The sequence below is a fragment of the Oratosquilla oratoria genome, chromosome 21 (genome assembly GCF_046742065.1).
Source record: "Oratosquilla oratoria isolate Oo_2021 chromosome 21, ASM4674206v1, whole genome shotgun sequence".
Lineage (NCBI taxonomy): Eukaryota > Metazoa > Arthropoda > Malacostraca > Stomatopoda > Squillidae > Oratosquilla > Oratosquilla oratoria.
The window spans coordinates 50,688,810-50,708,362 of NC_134797.1; the positions used below are offsets into that span (position 1 = coordinate 50,688,810).

At 39.1% G+C, this 19,553-nt stretch overlaps 1 protein-coding gene across 3 annotated transcripts; it reads right to left on the reverse strand.

The window, feature by feature from the left end:
• Positions 1–132: 132 nt before the first annotated feature.
• On the reverse strand, positions 133–18,704 carry LOC143036912 (ribosomal RNA processing protein 1 homolog A-like). 3 transcript variants are annotated; one of them, XM_076204899.1, is made up of 9 exons: positions 18,537–18,704; positions 13,519–13,598; positions 13,085–13,228; positions 9,394–9,639; positions 8,826–9,016; positions 5,767–5,852; positions 5,260–5,459; positions 1,099–2,052; positions 133–258 (listed from the first exon to the last, which is right to left on the reverse strand). In XM_076204899.1, exons 1-9 carry the CDS (start codon positions 18,682–18,684, stop codon positions 232–234), a joined length of 2,076 nt encoding a protein of 691 aa, XP_076061014.1. In that variant the 5' UTR covers positions 18,685–18,704; the 3' UTR covers positions 133–231. The 3 variants fall into 3 exon arrangements, with proteins under 3 accessions (XP_076061014.1, XP_076061013.1, XP_076061012.1); XM_076204898.1 differs by having other exon boundaries at positions 133–961; positions 5,767–5,849; positions 18,537–18,703; XM_076204897.1 differs by having other exon boundaries at positions 133–961; positions 18,537–18,703.
• Positions 18,705–19,553: the final 849 nt, after the last annotated feature.

Below are 19,553 nucleotides of genomic sequence, written 5' to 3' on the forward strand. Positions count from 1 at the left end.
GAGAGAGATAGAGAGAGAGAGAGATAGAGATAGAGAGAGAGATCCTGATCAAGCAACCTCTGGCTCATGAACCCATGTTTTGGTATGCAGGCCTGGTTTTCTGCCCCTTAAAATAGGAAGAAAACAAAAGAGTTATCACAGTTAAAATCTTTAATCATTTTCTATTCAACAAAATACTGATGAAATAACAGGATAGCGATGGTATTCCAATGTAAAGTTAACCCTTTTGTTTTATGACTCTCCATGGGTGTCCAACTTCTAAAATATGAAAATAAGGATTATTCCATCAGAATGTAAACTTTTTATAAATGTTACGTGTAGAAAATTACACGTCAATATGTACATTTATGAGCAAAGGTTACCCTAGAACCTTACGTGGAAAAAGGAGTCATACTATTCTCATCTTGTTCTGGTTCAACAACTTTTAAATAAAACACCTTCCACCTCTGCAGCTGCAAATTTATAAAACAGGCAAATGACAGCCAACACTCCCATCCTATATTACATTTCACCGCAAGGAATTTGTCAACAATTATAAAACATGCTAGTAGCATGGTACTTGCAGCATGCAGGGTGGGGTGACATAAGCACATAAAATTTGTACTGTGTACGTGTGGAATTGAAAGTGCTGGGACCAAATAACACAGACTTCAACAAATCAACAAAAGTTTGAGAAAAAATCAACTGCCTTTAGTCTCTTCTTGACTGGCAAAGCCAGATTGGGTGAAGGTGACACCACCTTGTGCTTGGGCGTTCCTGCCAATGCTTTCAGCTTTTTAACCGGAGACTTCCTCACCATAATGGGCGAAGGCGAGGCTTTAAGAAGAGACGACTTTGGTTTCTTTTCGGCACTGAATGGAATATTAGGGCTCAGGCGCACTGTCCTTACATAGTCTTTATAATCATGTTCCTGATTATTTTTCAAATTGATCTTTATCTTTTTGTTGTTGTCTGGTGTTTTCTGTGCAGAAAAATAAAACAAAAACTATGGTAAGCAATCTATTACAGCTAAGGAGAGCTCAAGCTGTACTAACAATACAAGCAACGAAAACTTAAACCACACAATTCTCATACACACAATGCATTCTAATCACTTACCTTAAGAAAATCTTGCATTTTCATTTTCTTCTTCTTTTTTAGCTTCTTACTTTCAATGAACACCTCACACTCTCCTTCCTGCAAAGGAGCACTCCACGGGTCTGAGTTTGTATCCTCTTTATTTATGACTTTCTTCTGTTTTTCTTCTGAGTAATTCATCTGCAACTCTGCAACCTTTTCAATGGAGACCGAGTTACTAATACATGTGAATGCTGCAGTTTTGGGTGTGGATTTTGAGGATGAATCATCAGTAGTGGGTGTTATGGTTGGATTTGGATTGGCATCCATCAAAGCTTTATCAGTTTCATTTTGGCCTGTAGATGATTTGACCTTGTTTCTGTTTTTCTTTTTTTTCTTGAGCAGATTTGCGGGTGGTATTTCCTTACACTCTTCTACTACTTTAGATTCAGAAACATTCTGATTCTTTGCTTCTGTGTGCTCTACAGTTTGCAACCCACTGCTTCTGCATGAAAGAGTTTCTTCTCTGCTTTCAACATTCTCCTTTATAATCTGTCCTGTAGCTGGTATTTCAGAAGCCAAATCTTTATCAGCAGCCCTGTTAACCTTCTCTGGTGGCAAATCTGTCACCTCAAAAGGAGTAGACTTTCTCCGTTTTCTTTTTCTACCCGGAAAATCAACAGGAATATCAAGGATGATATTTTCATTCTTCAATGAATCACCAGCTGGTACACCCTCATTGCTCAATACCTCCTTCAACTTGTCTTCCACCTTGGACCTGACCTCCTCTTTCATCCTAGAGTTGCTCTTAATCTTGCGTTTAGGTTTGTCTTCTGTGGACCCTGCTTTGCTCTTCTTCTTTTTCCTTCTTTTCTTTTTCTGAAGAGGTTGTCTTCGTTCTTGTAATCTACTCAGCTCTTCTTCAACTTCGTCCATCTCGTCATCATCTCTTTTTCTCTTCTCCGACAATTTTTTCTTTAACTTCTCTTCATGGTTCTGCAAACAAAAAATGCATCAATGCCAACAAGAAAAGAAGAGGAAGAAGAAGAAGAAGAGGAAGAAGAAGAAGAAGAAAAGGAAGAAGAAGAAGAGGAAGAAAAAAAAAAAAAAAAAAAAAAAAAATATAAAATATATATATATATATATATCATATATATATATATATATATATACACACACACACATACATACATATAAATGTAATTGACCATATCAAAGAAAGGGAACTCAAGGAGATAAGTTTAAGGGAGTGTCACCAGCGATATTTCGAAAAATTCTGATACATGAGCAAATTTTAGGTAAATATTTCAAAAGAATCTCTATGATGGTGGCAACACTCATACAAAGTTTTACAGCTGCATTTCGTTTCTATTTTTTTATACAGAATAAAATAGATAAAATATTGGCAACTTCTGGCAACCCCACTGCATAAAAAAACATTCTGTATATTGAAATACCGTCAACATTTCTATAGCTATTTCGTTTTTTGCTACTAAATTGTGTTTATAGAGATATTTATTCCTCCCACCAGCATATCCCACACAGACAGGGCATCAGCACTCTTCAAAAGGTCAAAGTAAGGTCATGTTGCTCCTGGCGCTCTCATCATACGCCACAATTTTGATTCCCCGCCCTGTATTGTTGCTGTAATCATGGGAAAATTAACAAGAAACAAGAGAGTGAAGTGGCAGAATACAGAGAGGGCCCATGAGTCCCTGATAGAAAAACAAGAAGAAGGAAAAAAAAAGAAAGAGGAGATCACAGCTGTACTCAGCACTCCGCAAGCCTCTACTAGCCACGCCCACTTTATACCTCCCCCACCCATGCCACACCACTCACTGTCACCTCACACCTCATCAGCAAAGAAGAGGAAATTGGAGATTTGCTATATATCGCAACCACCAAACAAGACCACATTTGATGATGAGAACATTATTTTGAAAAAAAGTTATTTTGAAGAATTGTTTACACATGTTGCATGCAGTCAATGCTTTGGGAAACTAAATGTAAGCTTTGTTAGGAAATTCATGGACCATAAAATTGACTTACAGTGTGCAGAATGTGGCAAAAAGTGTGGTGATTCAGATGTGAAAGACACTCCAGTGACAAACACCATAGTGTACAGTACAATGAATGTAGGTTTAGGCTATGTAGGGTTTCATAAATTGACTGAGAACATGAGTATGAACCCTCTACATAAAAATTATGTAAATTTTCAGTTAGTAGCTATTGAGAAAACAAAAGAAAAGGTAAACAAAGTATTGAAAAAGAGTGTTGAAGCAGCAAAATAACATTATGTATGTGACAAGGATCGAATTTATGACATGGAAGCGATATATGATGGGTCATGGCAGAAACAAGGTCATACGAGTATGCTAGCTGTTGGTGCTGTCATTGACGCTGAAACTGTTTGTGTTCTAGATTACGAGGTAGTCTGTAAATTTTGTGAAGTGTGTGAAAAAAAAGCAGTCTGAAACAAGGAAAAGTGAGTCAGGAAGAGTATGATGAATGGTTGAAAAATCATGAAAAGCTATGTATGAAAAATTATACAGGACCTTCGGGAAGTATGGAAGCTAAAGCAGCTATGAGTTTATTTAGTAGGAGTTTGGACAATATGAGGTATACTGTATTTATCTCTGATGGGGACAGGTCAGCCTATAATGCTGTGTGTAATATGAATGATGGAAAAGTAAGAGATCAAGTGATAACAGTAAAGAAAACAAAAACAGGAAAAATTAGAAGAGTAAAAGAGATGGGAGGGAAAGGAAAGTAGAATGATTTTGTAATTGGTAAGCTACAGAAATATTAGACATCATGTTGGAGGGACAGTGGAGATGAGAAAAGACATTTATGTGTAATTTTTTCACTGTTCATCGTCTGATGCCAATCCTCAACATCATTTGTGCCCCAAGACACCTGACAGCTATTATTTTTTATCAGAAAGCAACAGCAAACAATGAGCCGATATCATCCCACAAGACTATGAAAGTCAGTTTTGTACTGCCAAGGGAACTTCGTCAGAAGGTTTGGAACGAATACAGGAGACTAATATCTGACAAGATTTTATCTGTATGTCTGCTGGGAAAAACACAACCTGAATGAACATTTACACCCAAGAATCTGGTATTATTGTTCCAAGTATAAGAATGCCAAGAAGAACATTCTTGAGTTCAGTGTCACCCAAGCGATCCTAGACTACAATGTCGGCTATGAAGAAGGTTTTGCTGTTCGTCTTTTTGGGGAACCTTATCCTCATGTTCATAACTCTGCCCTCAATGGAAGAGACAGGAAACGAGAGCAAGTTATAAAAAGTGAAGAAAAACGGGTTAAAGGGACAGATAGCGGGAACTATACCGCTGGGGGCTTCTAAAATGGTCGTGAAAATTTAAATCCTCCGTCCTGTAAAGTTTGTTTTTGTTCTTTCTCTTGTAATATCTTCTGTTGTTTTTTTATGGATTTTTGTCATTTTTGTTTCATTTGAAAGTAAACATGCTCTTTATTTTCTATAGTAAAAAAAATAAAAGAATTTTGACTTTTTTTTATGAAACCTGAATTTTGCAGCATTTTTTAATTATTCAGAGAAACAAATTAATAAAAAAAATCAGAGGTATTAGTTTGAAAAAATGTATTCAATAAGATTTGTTCCCCAGACTCTAAGCTTTCATTTCATACCAAGCTGAATGATGTGGAAGGATTTTCCATTAACCACTTCCATACAGTGACGCCTACGTAGGCGTCATGAGGAGCAAGTGGATACGCAATGATGCCGACATCGGCGTCTTGATTATATCTATTGTAGTCGTACCTACGTAACCTCCATTCTCTCTAAACTGGCTTCATCATATTTTCTATGGTTATCAAAATTCACGGGTGAAAGAGAACAAACGATTGAGCACTGACTTTATTTTTTATAATGCGATTATTATGACACAACATCACACTTCAGGCAGCTAATGCTGCCAGACGTACGATGTGCCCCGGAGTGAAGAGGTAAGTAATTAGAGCTTCAACAGAGCTCACTTTATCTTCATTAAATATTCACTTTGCCATATATAACATGGGAGGAACACAATACACTGCAGAATTACACACTAATGTAAGGGGTATTTATACCTATATTCATTAAACACATATATGGAAAAAAAAAAAAAAAAATTCACCTACTCTATAAAGTGATGCAACACTCCCTTAACATAAACGCACCTGAATTCTTTTCATTGCTTTCTCAATTTCTTCCTCTGGTATGTCATCATCTAATTTGTCATTGTCTTCAGGCATTGCCAATGGATACTCCCCAGCAACAATGTCACGGAACTCCTGTGCTAATCTATATATGTCATTTCGATTGTCATTTGCAACTCCTTTGACACTCCCTGCTGCCAGCAGGGCACTTGCTATGGCACCTTGAGAAGTAAAAATTTTTTTTAATTAATCTTACAGTATCTTCAGTCTGTGTCTGTCAAATAGCATTCAATAAATGCTGCAGATTATGTGTTGATGTATAAATAATGTATACTTTCACCCATTTATTTTCTTAAACCTCACTTCTTTTACATATATATCCATGTTCACTATAACATACCAATTTCCAATATATATCCATCTATAAATCAAGGGCATCTTCCCCTATATAAGCGAATAAGGCACCACTATGAAATGATACACATATGAGCATGTTTTTCATATACACACATATATATATTCACTCACTAAAATCTGGTTTCAACTGCGGTAAGAAGACATCTACTTCGCCTGCTCGTGGATCCAGAACACCATCATCCTCCATGGGAGTTCTACTACAAGAGAAGAGCACAGACATCAGCATACCAGCCAAAACTCGTATTATCTATCTTTATACCAAGAACTCTTTCTCCCTTATAAGGAAGGTAGTTAAGTCAGAGGCACGTACCTATTCCTACCCATTTCACTCCCCTCCACCCTTCCCATCTCAGCTTCTCATGGATAACAGGGTCATCCCTGTATCCACCAACTGCCCTGGGTAAAATGCAATGCAGTAACACACAGTACATCCACGGCAAAGCCACTTCACTTAATAGGTGAACCCCACTCCTCTATGTCCCCTCATGTAGTAAAAGAGAAGATGAGGAGAAATCCCTTTGGGCTGTGTCAAAATATTCATATATAATCCATCCCTTCCTTCCTTACTTAACAGTATCATCCATTCACAGTCATTCTCCACTCCTTGCTCAACAGACATTCCTCTCTTGCTCAAAGCCTGCTTCACCTCATCCATCCATGTCATCCTTGGTTGGCTCCTCAAGTCTACTCCACCCACCTCTGTCTTCCACACCTCTTTCACTAATCTTTCGTTACTCATTATTTCCATGTGTCCAAACAACCCTAAACTACAACTAAAAAAATTTCAAACAGATGTGAAAATATGAAATAACCATCATATCTTTAAGAGTAATTACATTAAAAATCCTAGCCTCCTGATATGGGATTTTGTGATATTAAACGATATTAAACCAAACCAATCATTATCTTAAATGCAGAAACTTAAGGAACATACAGGGAGACTGAGTGTGGTGTGTGTGTATGTGGGGGGGGGGGGAATAATATATTTCCACTTGAGTCGCAAAGGCAACAAAAATGGGATGGAATAGGACTAGGCATTCTTCTCCCTGTAGCCCCAAATGGGACATTCCTAAGGCATAAGAGGGTATGGGAGGAGTTATCCAACCAAAACCCTAAGGCTTGGGTCTTTTAATGTGCGTGGATGTGGTGCAGATGCGAGTAAACGGGAAGAGACAGGCAGTATGTTTGTGAGAAGAAAGACGAATGTGTGGCATTGAATGAAACAAAATTGAAAGGGAAGGGCAAGTTTGATTTTGGGAGTGTAGTTGGAAGGGTCTCAGGAGTGAAGAGAGGACAAGGGAGAGAAGGAGTGGCTATACTAGTAAGTGAAGAGACAGGTAAGCGTGTGGTGGAGTGGAAGGTTTCTTCAAGGTTAATGTAGATGAAGGTGAAAGTGGGAAGGGAGATGTGGGTTTTTGTAAGTACATATGGGCCTGGTAGTGAAAAGAGTGCAAAGGAAAGGGAGGCTTTTTGGATAGATTTAAATGAGTGCATAGATGGTTTAGGGAGAAATGTCAATGTAGTGGTATTGGGGGGACCTTAATGCTAGGGTAGGAAAGGAAACAATAGATGGAGTGGTTGGGAAGTGCAGAGTTCCAGGAAAAAATTGTAGTGGAGAGTTCATGGAGACCTGTCTCAAGTTGATGATAGCAAATACAGTGTTTAGGAAGAAAGTCAGGCATAAGTACACATGGGAGAGGGTGGTGGATGGAAGAGTGGTATATAGGGCGTTAATGGACTATATAGTGGTGACCAAGAGAATAGTAGGAAGAGTTAAGGATGTACATGTTCTAAGGGGAGAGAGTGGGGTAATATCAGATAATTTTTTGGTGGAAGGTAAGTTGAGAGCAGAGGATAGATGGAGAAAGAGGAAAAGGAAAGAAGGTATGGAGGTGCTTAGAGTAAACTCTTTAAACAAGAAAGAAAAGGAGGAGGAGTACAAGAAGCAGCTAACAGAGGCATGGGAGGGAGTGAAGGATAGAGTGAAGGATGGTTCAAGGAGGGAGTCACAATGTGTGCAAAAATGGTGTGTGTAACAAGGAGGATGAGAGGAAATAGAAAGGTAGCGAGTGGTGGGATGAGGATGCAAAGAAGGGTGTAGAAGAGAAGGGACCATTCACAGGTTGGTTATAAAACAGGAAGAGAGAATCATATGAGAGGTACAAAGAAAAGAGAAGTAAAGCATAAGATAAAGGAGGCAAAGAGGAGAGCAGATGTGAAATGGGGTAAGAGTATGACAGAAAAAATCGAAAGGAATAAAAAAGGTTTTGAAAAGAAACAAGAGAAGAGGAGATGAATCAAGTAGAGACGAAAAAGTAAAAGGTGCAGATGGAGAGATGACAATGGAAGAGATGGCAATAAGAGGAAGATGGGCAGAGTATTTTAGAGAGTTACTAAATGTGAAGGAGGATAGGGAGGGAAAGGTAGTTCAGTGGGCAGTGCTAAGAAAATGACAGTGTTGAATGAAGAAAATGGAGAAATAAGGAAGGATGAGATGAAGGAAGTTAAGATGATGAGAGCAGGTAAGGCACCTGGGTTGGATGGGTGTCATGCAGAATGTCTGAAAAAGTAGGTGCAGTGATGGTGGACTGGCTGGTGTGGTTATTTAATGTTTGTTTAAGAGAGGGTGGAGTGTCAGAGATCTGGAGTACCTGTATAGTTCCATTTTACAAGGAAAACGGGGACAAGTGTGAATGTAGCAGTTTTAGAGAGATCAGTTTGATAAGTGTAGTTGGGAAGGCTTGTGGGAGGGTTTTGATTGTGAGGATTAAGAGAGGCACAGAGGGAGTAATTTAACCATCTCCAATCACTGTCCCATTACCCTTGTGTTTACCTCTCACACCACCCCATCCATGTATAAACTGAACAACCAAGGTGACATAACACATCCCTGGCATAGTTCCACCTTTACCTCAAACCACTCACTCTCTTCATTTCTAATTCTAACACAGGCTCTCCTACTCTCATAAAAACTCTTGACTGCTCTCAACAGCTTTCCCCCTATCCCATATATCTGCAATTCCTCCCTCATTGCCTTCCCATCTACAGGAAGGCACTGGTATACACATAAAACAAAATTAATGCACAAAATATGTATGAAAAGTAGAATGGCATAATATCTATCACTCTTGCTAAAACTGTCAAGAGTATGAAGGCCACAGATAACGTACCCCTCTTCATTTTGTTGTTCCATTTCCTCATGTCCCTCAACACCATTTTCTTCATCAACATCTACCATGAATTCATTCTCCACCAATCCTTCCTGGTGTTGAATTCCCAAATCACTCTGTCTCATAAGGTGTCGAAAGATGCGTTCTTTCACTCGTTCTCTGTATGGCTTAAGGTTAGTCATGGCAAGGACCTGATTGATTAAAAACTTACATTAGCATTCTCATTTTAGCTTTAAACTTTTTCTTAAAATCACTTAAAAAATTGAATGCATGAATAACTCAATCTACAACTCTCCTAAATACATACGAAACAAAGGCCCTTTCCCCACTTGTAAGAGGAGTGCTCAAGTCAAAGTGCACGCATGCACACACACACACCCCACCACTCCTATTTCAGAACTTCATGGATTTCCTCCATGACATTGCTTGTGTCAACATCAGTACAAGACAATATCTCCAGTCCCTGATAGCTGAAACTGGTTTATTCCCATTTTCATGGCAAATACCCCTCCCCATGTACTCCAAAATATCAACATACACAATTCCTTATTCACACAAAACAAGATACCTTAATAAATGGCTGAAGCAAAGCCAAGATAACTTTACTGTCAAGTTCTTCACCACCAATCTTAGCCAGCTCCTCCAGGAACACATCACAGAAGTGGATTTTCAAGCCCATGGGTAAACTGTTGATATTATCTGTTGGCACCAGAACAGTTTCTTCAAAAATGTTTGCAAGTGCCATGGTTTCATCCAGGGACCATTTCATCTCCTTCAGGTGGACAAAAACCTGACGCATGACCCTCCTCACAAACTGTAAAATATTTTGAAGAAAATAATTATACACCTCTAAAAAATTCAAAGAACTGGCACCAATGTGCAAACCATTACAAAATATACCTAAACTATTCATTTATATCTATTGCAGCAAGGGGAAGATGGGCAGAATATTTTAGGGAGTTGCTAAATGTGAAGGAGGATAGGGAGGGAAAGATAGCTGCAGTGGGAAATGCTAAGAAAATGACCGTGATGAGTGAGGAAAATGGAGGAGAAATAAGCAAGGATGAAGTGAAGATGAAGTTAAGATGAAAGCAGGTTAGGCACCTGGTCTGGATTGATGCCATGCAGAATGTCTAAAAAAAGGAGGTACAGTGATGGTGGACTGGCTGGTGAGGTTATTTAATGTTTGCTGGAGAGAGGGTAGAGTGTCGGAGGACTGGAGGAGTGCCTGTATAGTTCCACTTTACAAGAGAAAAGGGGACAAGTGTGAATGTAGTAGTTTCAGAGAGATTAGCTTGTTAAGTGTAGTTGGGAAGGCTTATGGGAGGATCTTGATTGAGAGGATTAGGAGAGGAACAGAGGGAGTAATTGGTGAGGAACAGTGTGGATTTAGGACGGGTAGAGGTTGTGTAGATCAGATTTTTATGGTAAGACGGATATGTAAGAAAGCTATAGGAAAGGGGAAGGATGTTTTTTGGGCATTTATGGACCTGGAAAAGGCTTACGACAGGGTAGACAGAAAGGCACTGTGGGAGGTTTTGCGAATATACAGGATAGGAGGAAAGCTTCTAGGAGCTGTCAAGAGTTTTTATGAGAGTAGTAGAGCTTGTGTCAGGATTAGAAATGGAGAGTGAGTGGTTCGAGGTAAAGGTGGGACTTCGTCAAGGATGCGTTATGTCGCCCTGGCTGTTCAACTTATACATGGATGGGTTAGTGCGAGAGGTAAATGCAAGGGTAGTGGGTCAGGGATTGGAGATGGTTAAAGAAAATGGAGAAAAGTGGGAGGTGAGCCAGCTGTTGTTTGCAGACGACACTGTGCTTATGGCAGGATCGGAGGAGGGATTGAGGAAGTTGGTGACAGAGTTTGGGAGTGTGTGTAATAGAAGAAAGCTGAAGATAAATGTGGGTAAAAGTAAGGTGATGAGATGTACAAGGGGTGACAGTGGCAGTAGTCTGGAAGTGAGCATTAAGGGAGAGTGACTGGAGGAAGTGGATATTTTTAGATACTTGGGTGCAAATGTGGCAGGTAAAGGTGGAGTGAAAGTAATGGTAGAATGTAGATTGAGAGAAGCAAGGAAATGCCTTGGTGGATTAAAAAGTGTAATGAGGAATAGACATTTGGGAATGGATGCCAAGAGGAGACTGTATGAAGGAGTGATTGTGCCAACAGCACTGTATGGGGCAGAAACATGGAACATAAGAGAGGAAGAGAGGAGTTTGAATGTGTTTGAGATGAGGTGTCTGAGAAGTATGATGGGGGTTACTAGGCTAGATAGAGTGAGAAATGAGGAGGTGAGGAGGAGAACAGGGGTGGAAAGGGGGTTGGGAGATAGGGTTGATGAAAGAGTATTAGGATGGTTTGGACACATGGAAAGAATGAGTGAAGAAAGACTAGTAAAAGAGGTATGGAAGGCAGATGTGGAGGGAGTGAACATGAAGGGACATCCTAGGATGAGATGGATGGATGGGGTGAAGGGGGCTTTGGGGAAGAGGGGAATGTCTGTTGAGGAAGGACGGGAGAGGACAGAAGACAGGAGTGAATGGAGAATGGTTGTATATGGATGATGTTGTGATGCATGAGATGGAATGGGCGGGGGGATGGGGGATGAGGTAGTATGTTTGAGCAAATTTTGACGCAGCCCGAAGGGATTTCTCCCCGTCTTCTCCTTTTATGCATGGGGGGACGGAGATGGGGGGTCGCCGATTTAATGAAGCGGCCTTGCTGTGGATGTGCTGTGTCTTGCGACACTGCTTCTGACCCAGAGCAGTGGACAAGGTGCAGGGATGACCCATCATCCAGGAGGTGCTAAGATGAGAGGGAGGGTGGAGGGGTGTGGAGTGTATTCAGGGATGGAATGGGTGAGAATGATTTTATACCTTTTCCTTTTTGGCTACCTCCCTTGTAAGGGGGAAAAAGCCTTGGTATATGTATGTATGCATATACCAAGAGCTCCTCATTATAAGAGAGGTAGCCAGTCAAGCCATGCCCACTCCCATCCACCCAAACCTAAACACAATAACATATTACAATACGACACCATGAATCATGCAAGATACATGTGCACAGATGACAAGTTCTTGGGGTCAATGCATATGGGTCTTTTGACAACTACACATTCACTCCCGAGAACTCCACAAAACCTTTTCACTGAAGGATCTACGGGCTGAATTGGCAATAGCCAATTCTCTAGGTGCTACAGGTAAGGAGACTGACTGATTGTGTGTAGATACCTTTTCACTGCTCTTCATGACATTTCTTGCTGTCCCTACTCCCTTTGAGACTGATAACAGTTATGTCATGCAAGATAGACAGCAGAGAAAATAAACTTCCTACTATCCATTTTCATGACCTATCAACCCCCTCACCTCCATCTGAAAGTGCAGCCCCAAGGAGTTGACACTCCATCTTCAACTATAATCCTTCTACCTTTTTACATACTGAGAGCTGACAAATTGTTTGGGTAAAAACAAAGAAACTAATACTACAGTATACAAACAATGTATATGCTCAGTGATGAATTATGCAAGCCCTGCATGGGCCCCCAATCTCACTAAGACACACATCAACACCCTTAAGACCATACAAAAAGCCCTAGAGACAATTACAGACCATTTACATCACGAAACAAAGGCCCTCAAAGTCCAGGATCACTTTGACATGAGAGGCACACAAACACCTGCCACAGCACACTCACTACACTACATAGCAGAACATTCACACACACCAAGAAACATCAAAATAACACCTATATCACACCTCCACAACAACCAGACACCAGCTTGGCCAGTGAGTCTAGGGAATGCCAACAACAGCCCAACCACTTCACAGTTATTTTATCAACTAACAATGTTCTGTACCCATTTTTTCATATTATATACCTTTATTTCAAGCTACATTTCCCTTTAACCACTTCGGTACAATAATGCCTTCATAGGCATCATGATACACGAGTGGATACAGAAGGATGCCAGCACTGGCGATGTGATTATGTAATTTTTCTTGTAGTTGTACATGGGTTACCCCCAGATTCTGTGAACTGGTTTGATCATGTTTTCTGTGTTTATTATTACTCAGAGCAAAAGAGAATGAGTGATACAGCAGTGACTTTATATTTTATAATGTGAGTGGTGTGATGAATCGTATGTATGACAACCGATGCTGCACGCGAGAATCTGACTCTTACTGAAGTGGTTAAATTAATGGAAAAGAACACAGGATACATAAGATTCTAATGCACTAGAGCAAACAATAACCTTACCATCATGAACTTGTCAATGCGGAATGTGTCAATGCCATCCCACTCTCGAGCAAAGGTAGCAAGAGCTGCCTGGCAGAATCCGTGACGATCCTCTACATTGCCCACAGAGAGAATCAGCTTGCTGATTTGTTCTGCAACCTCCTCCTAGAATTACAATTACAAATGCAACATGAGATACTGACATAGATTTTATATCAACACATTTACCAAACAGATTACACAAGTACTATGTTTCATAATGTTTCTTCATTGAAAAAGTTTCTATTATTGTTATTATTGGTTTACAAAGTTTACATTGGTTTATTTTGGCTGACACCCACAATATGAACACAGCTGTGGGCATTAATACCTCAAAGGTTTGTCCTAAATATTTAATTACAGGAATATTTCTAACTAAAGTCAACATTACAGAAACTTAGATTTTCTTTACTGACCTGCACCAGAGGCTTGTCTGCCATATACATACAGTAGAAGAGACCCTTCCATATTTTTATCAAATCTTCAAGGGTAAATCCTGAAAGGAAATACACATCAAATTTAGTCTTCTTCCAGTTGAATAAAAATAAGCTTGAAACATTAACAACCAGTGCTGAATATACAAGATTTGATGCCTGAGCTTGCACACTGAAATCTGGTCCAAAGAGATATCACAAGTTTCCACACTAGGCATGGAAGAAAAGGAGATGATAATATGACACTGCTACATGTTCCTAAAACTATCATTTTGGCAAATTCTTTTTGATCTTCTGGGCAAATGACCTATTCACACTTTGTTCCAGTGCCTTTTGTGTACCACTACAACCTTCTTTACAGGTCATTGTAATCAACTATAAAAAAAAAATTTATAATAAAATTAATAATAACTCCATATATCAAGGTCTTTTTTCCCCTTACAAGGGAGGTAGCCAGAATCAATGACATACATCCACTCTCACCCATTTCATCACCACATACTCCACTCCCATTCACCATTCCTCCCTCCTCCTTTTCTTGGGTCTTCTTGAATAATGGGTCATCCCTGAATATTTCCCACTGTCCTGGATCAGAAGCAATGCAGTGAAATACAGCACATCCACAGCAAGGTCACTTCTTTTAATCTGTGACCCCACCCCCCTTTCCGTCCCCTCATGCAGGAAAGAAGAGGCATGGCCGTGTACTGGGGCCACTTCATTGTTTGACATTGCGGGACTGTGAAAGGCAGATTTCTCCTTGGGCTTTGGATCCACTGCACCATGTTCAACTGATGTTCACATGGAACCCCTCTCCACTTCAGCCCTCAAGGATCTCACTCGAGTATTTGTTATTACCACTAAAATGTGCACCAGTGGTGACTCCTGATAGGCTTGCGACATACTCCTTCTGCTCTCACCACTGCGACCCTCCTACTCGTTGGGGCTTTGAGACCCTGGTCAACCTGTACTGCCCCAACAAACTAGTATTGGGGAGATACTTGAGCACAATCCATTTTTAGGGGTAGTTGCTTCAGGCTGTGTCAAAATATCATCCACACATACTCCCTTACCCTCATCCCCTTCCATGCACCACAGATAAACCATACGAGGTACTGGGTCTACCAATTTTGAAAGATCAAGGAGAAAGTGGTGACATGATTACATTGTTCATATCATCAAAGGGGATAGATTGCATTGATAGAAGAGATCTGATTAAAGATGGGAGGACTTTATGAGGTCATGGAAGTATAGAAAGGCCACATGTTGCAAGGATGTGAAGAAATATAGTTTTCCATTTAGATATATACGTGGAATAGCTTTAGAAAGTGATGTAGCCCAAGCTCAAACAATGCACGAGTTCAAATCTAAATATGAATTGGAAATCAAAGACAGATTAGTTGGAACCATACATGAATCTGAGTCTAGGTATGTTAGAAAATCAGAAAATAGGAGACAGGACTAAATAAGCATTGTTCATTTCCTGAATACTACAGTTAGGTAAATACAACCATTCTCCATTCACCCCTATCTTTTGTCTTCTCCCTTCCTTCCTCAACAGACATTCCCTTTTCCCAATGCCCTTGGTCACCCCTCCATATTCATTCCCTCCACCTCTGCCTTCCACACCTTTTTTTCTAACCTTTCTTCAGTCATTCTTTCCATGTGTCCATCCATACTATCCCAATACTTTCATCAACCTATCTCCCAACTACCTTTTCACCCCCACTCTCCTCCTCACCTCATTGTTTCTCACTCTATCCAGCCTAGTAACCCCTACCATACTTCCCTGGCATTTAATCTCAAACACCTTGAAACTCTTCCCCTCTTTTGTTCCAAGTTTTTGACCCATACAGTGCTGTTGGCACAACCACTCCTTCATAAAATCTCCTCTTAGTATCCATTACCAAATACCTATTTCTTATTACACTTTTTAATCCACCAAGGCATTTACTTGCTTCTCTTAATCTAAATTCTATTTCCACCTCCATAACTCCCTTTCTGCCACATTTGCCCCCAAGTATATAAAGCTATCCACTTCCTCCAGTCTCTCTCCCTTAATACTAACTTCCAATTTGCTGCCATCTTCTCCCCTTGTGCACCTCATCATCTTACTTTTACCCACATTTATCTTCATCTTCCTTCTTATGCACACCTTCCCAAACTGTCACTAACTTCCTTAACCATTCCTCTGATCCTGCTCCAAGTGCAGTGTGCAAACAACAACTGGTTTCTCCCATTTTTCTCCATTTTCTTGAACGATCTCCAATCCTCAGCCCATTAACCTTACAATGACACATTGGACTTGTCGGCAGCCATCTCAGCTAGTTTCAGTATGGTTCAATCACCCTCTGCCAGGGGCATCACCTGTTCATTAGAGGAATAACTTGTGTTTTGCAAAAGATATTGTAAACTAGAGATGATGGTGATAAGTATCGCTTTATTTTCAAATGCAAAAGTCTTGAGCAGTTATAAATGTAGATCCTGTAAATTTACAGGTATTATTGAACACATCCAAAATAAAAGCCTTGAAATTCTATAAATTATTTAATTCCAAAGTTCAGAGAATGACAGTAAAATCTGGTGACAAATTTCTTTTCTGAAGCCTTACAATATGTTTATCCACACCTAAACTAGTCTTAATGTATGATTAACTGCTGATGGCTATGGAGCTGGTAGCAGCCTTTGCCCACATTTGAATTTTGTAAATATGTTCGATTTGGAGGTTTCTATATATATATATATATATATATATATATATATTATATATATATATATATATATATAATAAATCGATTTGGAGGTTTCTATATATATATATATATATATATATATATATATATGAAATAAAAAAATACTCTCCGTATATACCCTCTTGAATTTGAACTTGGAATATCAATATCTAAATTATCTTATCCGATTTCTTGAACTGTAATGATGTTAACAATTATATCATCAGCAGTGCTTGGCTATTTCTGTACGATCTTTGCACACACCTCACCCATATAAAGGAGGGTGAACAGACAACTCATCCACAGAAATGTGGACAACTTATCCAATATTTTTCTTTGTGATATGTAACTTTATCTGTGTTATACATTTTACCCACATTTTTATATATTGGGTCTTGCAGGTAGATTCCAGTGTCAACAGCATAGTATTTCTGGGGCCACATCACTTCCGCATCTGTGCCCAAGCCTCACCTATACTAAGAGCTGGTCTGTGAATGAGTTCAATGCCACTACTTGTGAGATTGGGCCATGTGGAATTGGAGGCTCATCTATGGTAGGTAGGTCAAACACCACCAGAGGCGCCACCATCGATGACGAGCACAATAGCGCGTCATTTTATGCGCACGCCATGCAAACGGCCAAATTTACATACCGCCGGAAATTTCATTCATAAAAATGTTATGCGAGTGTATTTACTACGATCGTAGTAAGTTTCAAACAATTACATCATCAGTTACATGTCGGTACATAAAAACAAAAGATAAACATGGCGGCTTGCATTCAGTAGTAAATCGAAAATTGGTTTATGTTTCAGCGTAAAAAATGAGCTAAATAAATTCAGTTTTGGCAACTAACCAAAATAAACGAAAACTACTAGTCTCGTGGATTATTCTAATACCAAAATAAAGGCAGCGTGTTACGGTAGAGCTGAGAAATCGGTGGTTTTAATTAGTTTTTTTTTCTATCGGGTCGGATTATCGGATAACATCAACATCCATCCCACCATCTTATCTATCACTAGTGGTATGGATCAAACTTCACTCTATTAAGTTTCTTACTATTATGTTATTAGTGTAATAGACTTATAGTTGAATTATTTGAACTATTTTCTTTAAAATGTGTGATTTTCATGTAATTTGATCAAAGAGAAGTTACATTTTTATCCTCCGTAATATTACGGACCACAGCTACGATTCATCCTGCCCGCTATCTATGATCACTGGTGGTATGGATCAAACTACACTATTAAGTTTGTTACTATTGTGTTATTAGTGTAATAGCTTGCATATAGTTGAATTATTCAAACTATTTTCTTTAAAATGTGTGATTTTCATGTAATTTGACGGTATTCGTAGCTGTGGTGGGTAATTTTGCAGAGGATAAAAACGTAATTCTATGATCAAATTACATAGAAATCACACATCTTAAAGAAAATAGGTCAAATAATGCAACCATATGCTAAAATTTTATATAAAATTGTGCCTGTCAGTAAAAACCGTCATTGTTTACGTTTGATCGGCGATTAGTCAGACCGCACGTTTCGGCCCAATTTCCTGGGACCAAATAGGCCCGATTTAATTCCATTCAAAATGTTATAATCTCGAGAACTAGGACAGCTAGATGGATAATTCAAACTGCATTATACTCATAGCGACTTTTTGCATCCCGTGAGAACTACTTCAGCTCAAATATCAGGAATTTCATTTTCATGTTGACCTAACTATCTATGATGTTGGCCTGGAATTGTTGTCAAATAGCTCCTAACCTAACATTGCCATTCCATAGAAACAATATATCTTTGAAATGTGAATAAGAATGTGAAAAATTGGTTTGTGATACCGAAATAGAACCCAAATTATGGTCTGATGGCTAACAATTACCCCTACTTGGTTGTGTGTGGTGTTCATGTTTTACCAGTACTGTTTAAAGCTTACATTAAGCTGATTCAACTGGAATGAGCAGGAGAGTCTCGTCACCTTCATACTTGATCAATAGTTCGGGTAAGTTGGGATCTAATTTTACGTATTGTATTCCCACTGTACATACCACATATGCCGGGTTACCTAGAAGCAGATGGACCAAGGTGGACCTGAAGCCGGTACGTATACAGTCTCTCTAAATATGCACTGAAATATTATTGGTGTTCCCTTATTTTTGTCTTTCACTTCCAAGATAATTTAATATCAAACATAAGATAAACTCAAGACTGATACGTGCACCCATTTGAGGTTCTTCATATCACCATGCCCTAACACACACAGAATTCCTTACCAGTTCCCGCAGAAGACTTTGTAGCAAGGTATTTGTTGAGTTTCTTTAGTGCACGGTCCCGAGTCTTCTTGTCGTTGTCTGCAAGGCGTTGTGCAAATAATATTTCTTGGAGTCCAGAACTCACGTTGGCCATCATTGACGGAGCCATGTTGAACTACGAAATCGTCAAAATAAAGAACGTACAGAAATTGTGCTTTGTTTTGATTGGCTAATAGTTGTTCGAATGTGTAATTTGACTTTAACTTCGACTGTAACATGTCAGTTGATCTAAAAAAGACATGCAATATATATTTTCTAAAACTCATAATTTATCTTGTCAAAAATGTATTTACATTACTAATTTTCCAATAATGAATTACTGGTGTATTGAAGTAAGATGCAGATACGAAGACATAAATGAAGCAAATCACAAACTGGCAACAAGTCTGTCTATATAGAAAAATATAAAGGACCTTAAATTTAAAACTTACATGAAAAAATACAATTATATTAATTTGTATAAAATTAGTTATAAATCATATTGTAATAAAATAGTAATTATTACACTACAAAATTATATTTTTTCCCAGAGATAAGAAGTACCCACATGGGTCACTCTTAGGGATGTTTGTCAATCGGCCATTCGTAGTCCACTGCTAAACATAAGTTTCTCTCAAAAACTTTCATGAGTCGCACAACTTCGCCAACCTCTGCCACGTCACTCCTGTAAAATTTTCTATCTCGTATCTCCAACTTAAATCTGCTGTTTCACACGTCCCTTCCCATGAAATCCAGTCAAACACGCTTGTTACAGCTCCCTTCTTTACGCCCCCCATCCCAAACCGTGTACTTATATTCAAAACTGCACATGATAATGAATGAATATGAGTCCACAACTACATCTTCTTCTATATTTTTACACTGTACAGGACTCATCGACTTCTACAACAGTCCTAGGAGCTCTAAGTGGGATTGGCCTGGAGATGTGTAGAACACGCGTACCTTAGTAGTAGTAGTAGTAGTAGTAATTATAATAAT

Excerpts from the sequence above, each read along its gene's own strand:
- LOC143036912 (XM_076204897.1), bottom strand. The coding sequence starts at position 18,684 with ATGGCTCCGTCAATGATGGCCAACGTGAGTTCTGGACTCCAAGAAATA. Across the intron at positions 5,460-5,766 it reads GCAGTTGAAACCAGATTTTA|GTGCCATAGCAAGTGCCCTG; the intron begins GTGAGTGAATAT and ends TTACTTCTCAAG. Across the intron at positions 2,053-5,259 it reads AAGCAATGAAAAGAATTCAG|AACCATGAAGAGAAGTTAAA; the intron begins GTGCGTTTATGT and ends TTTTGTTTGCAG.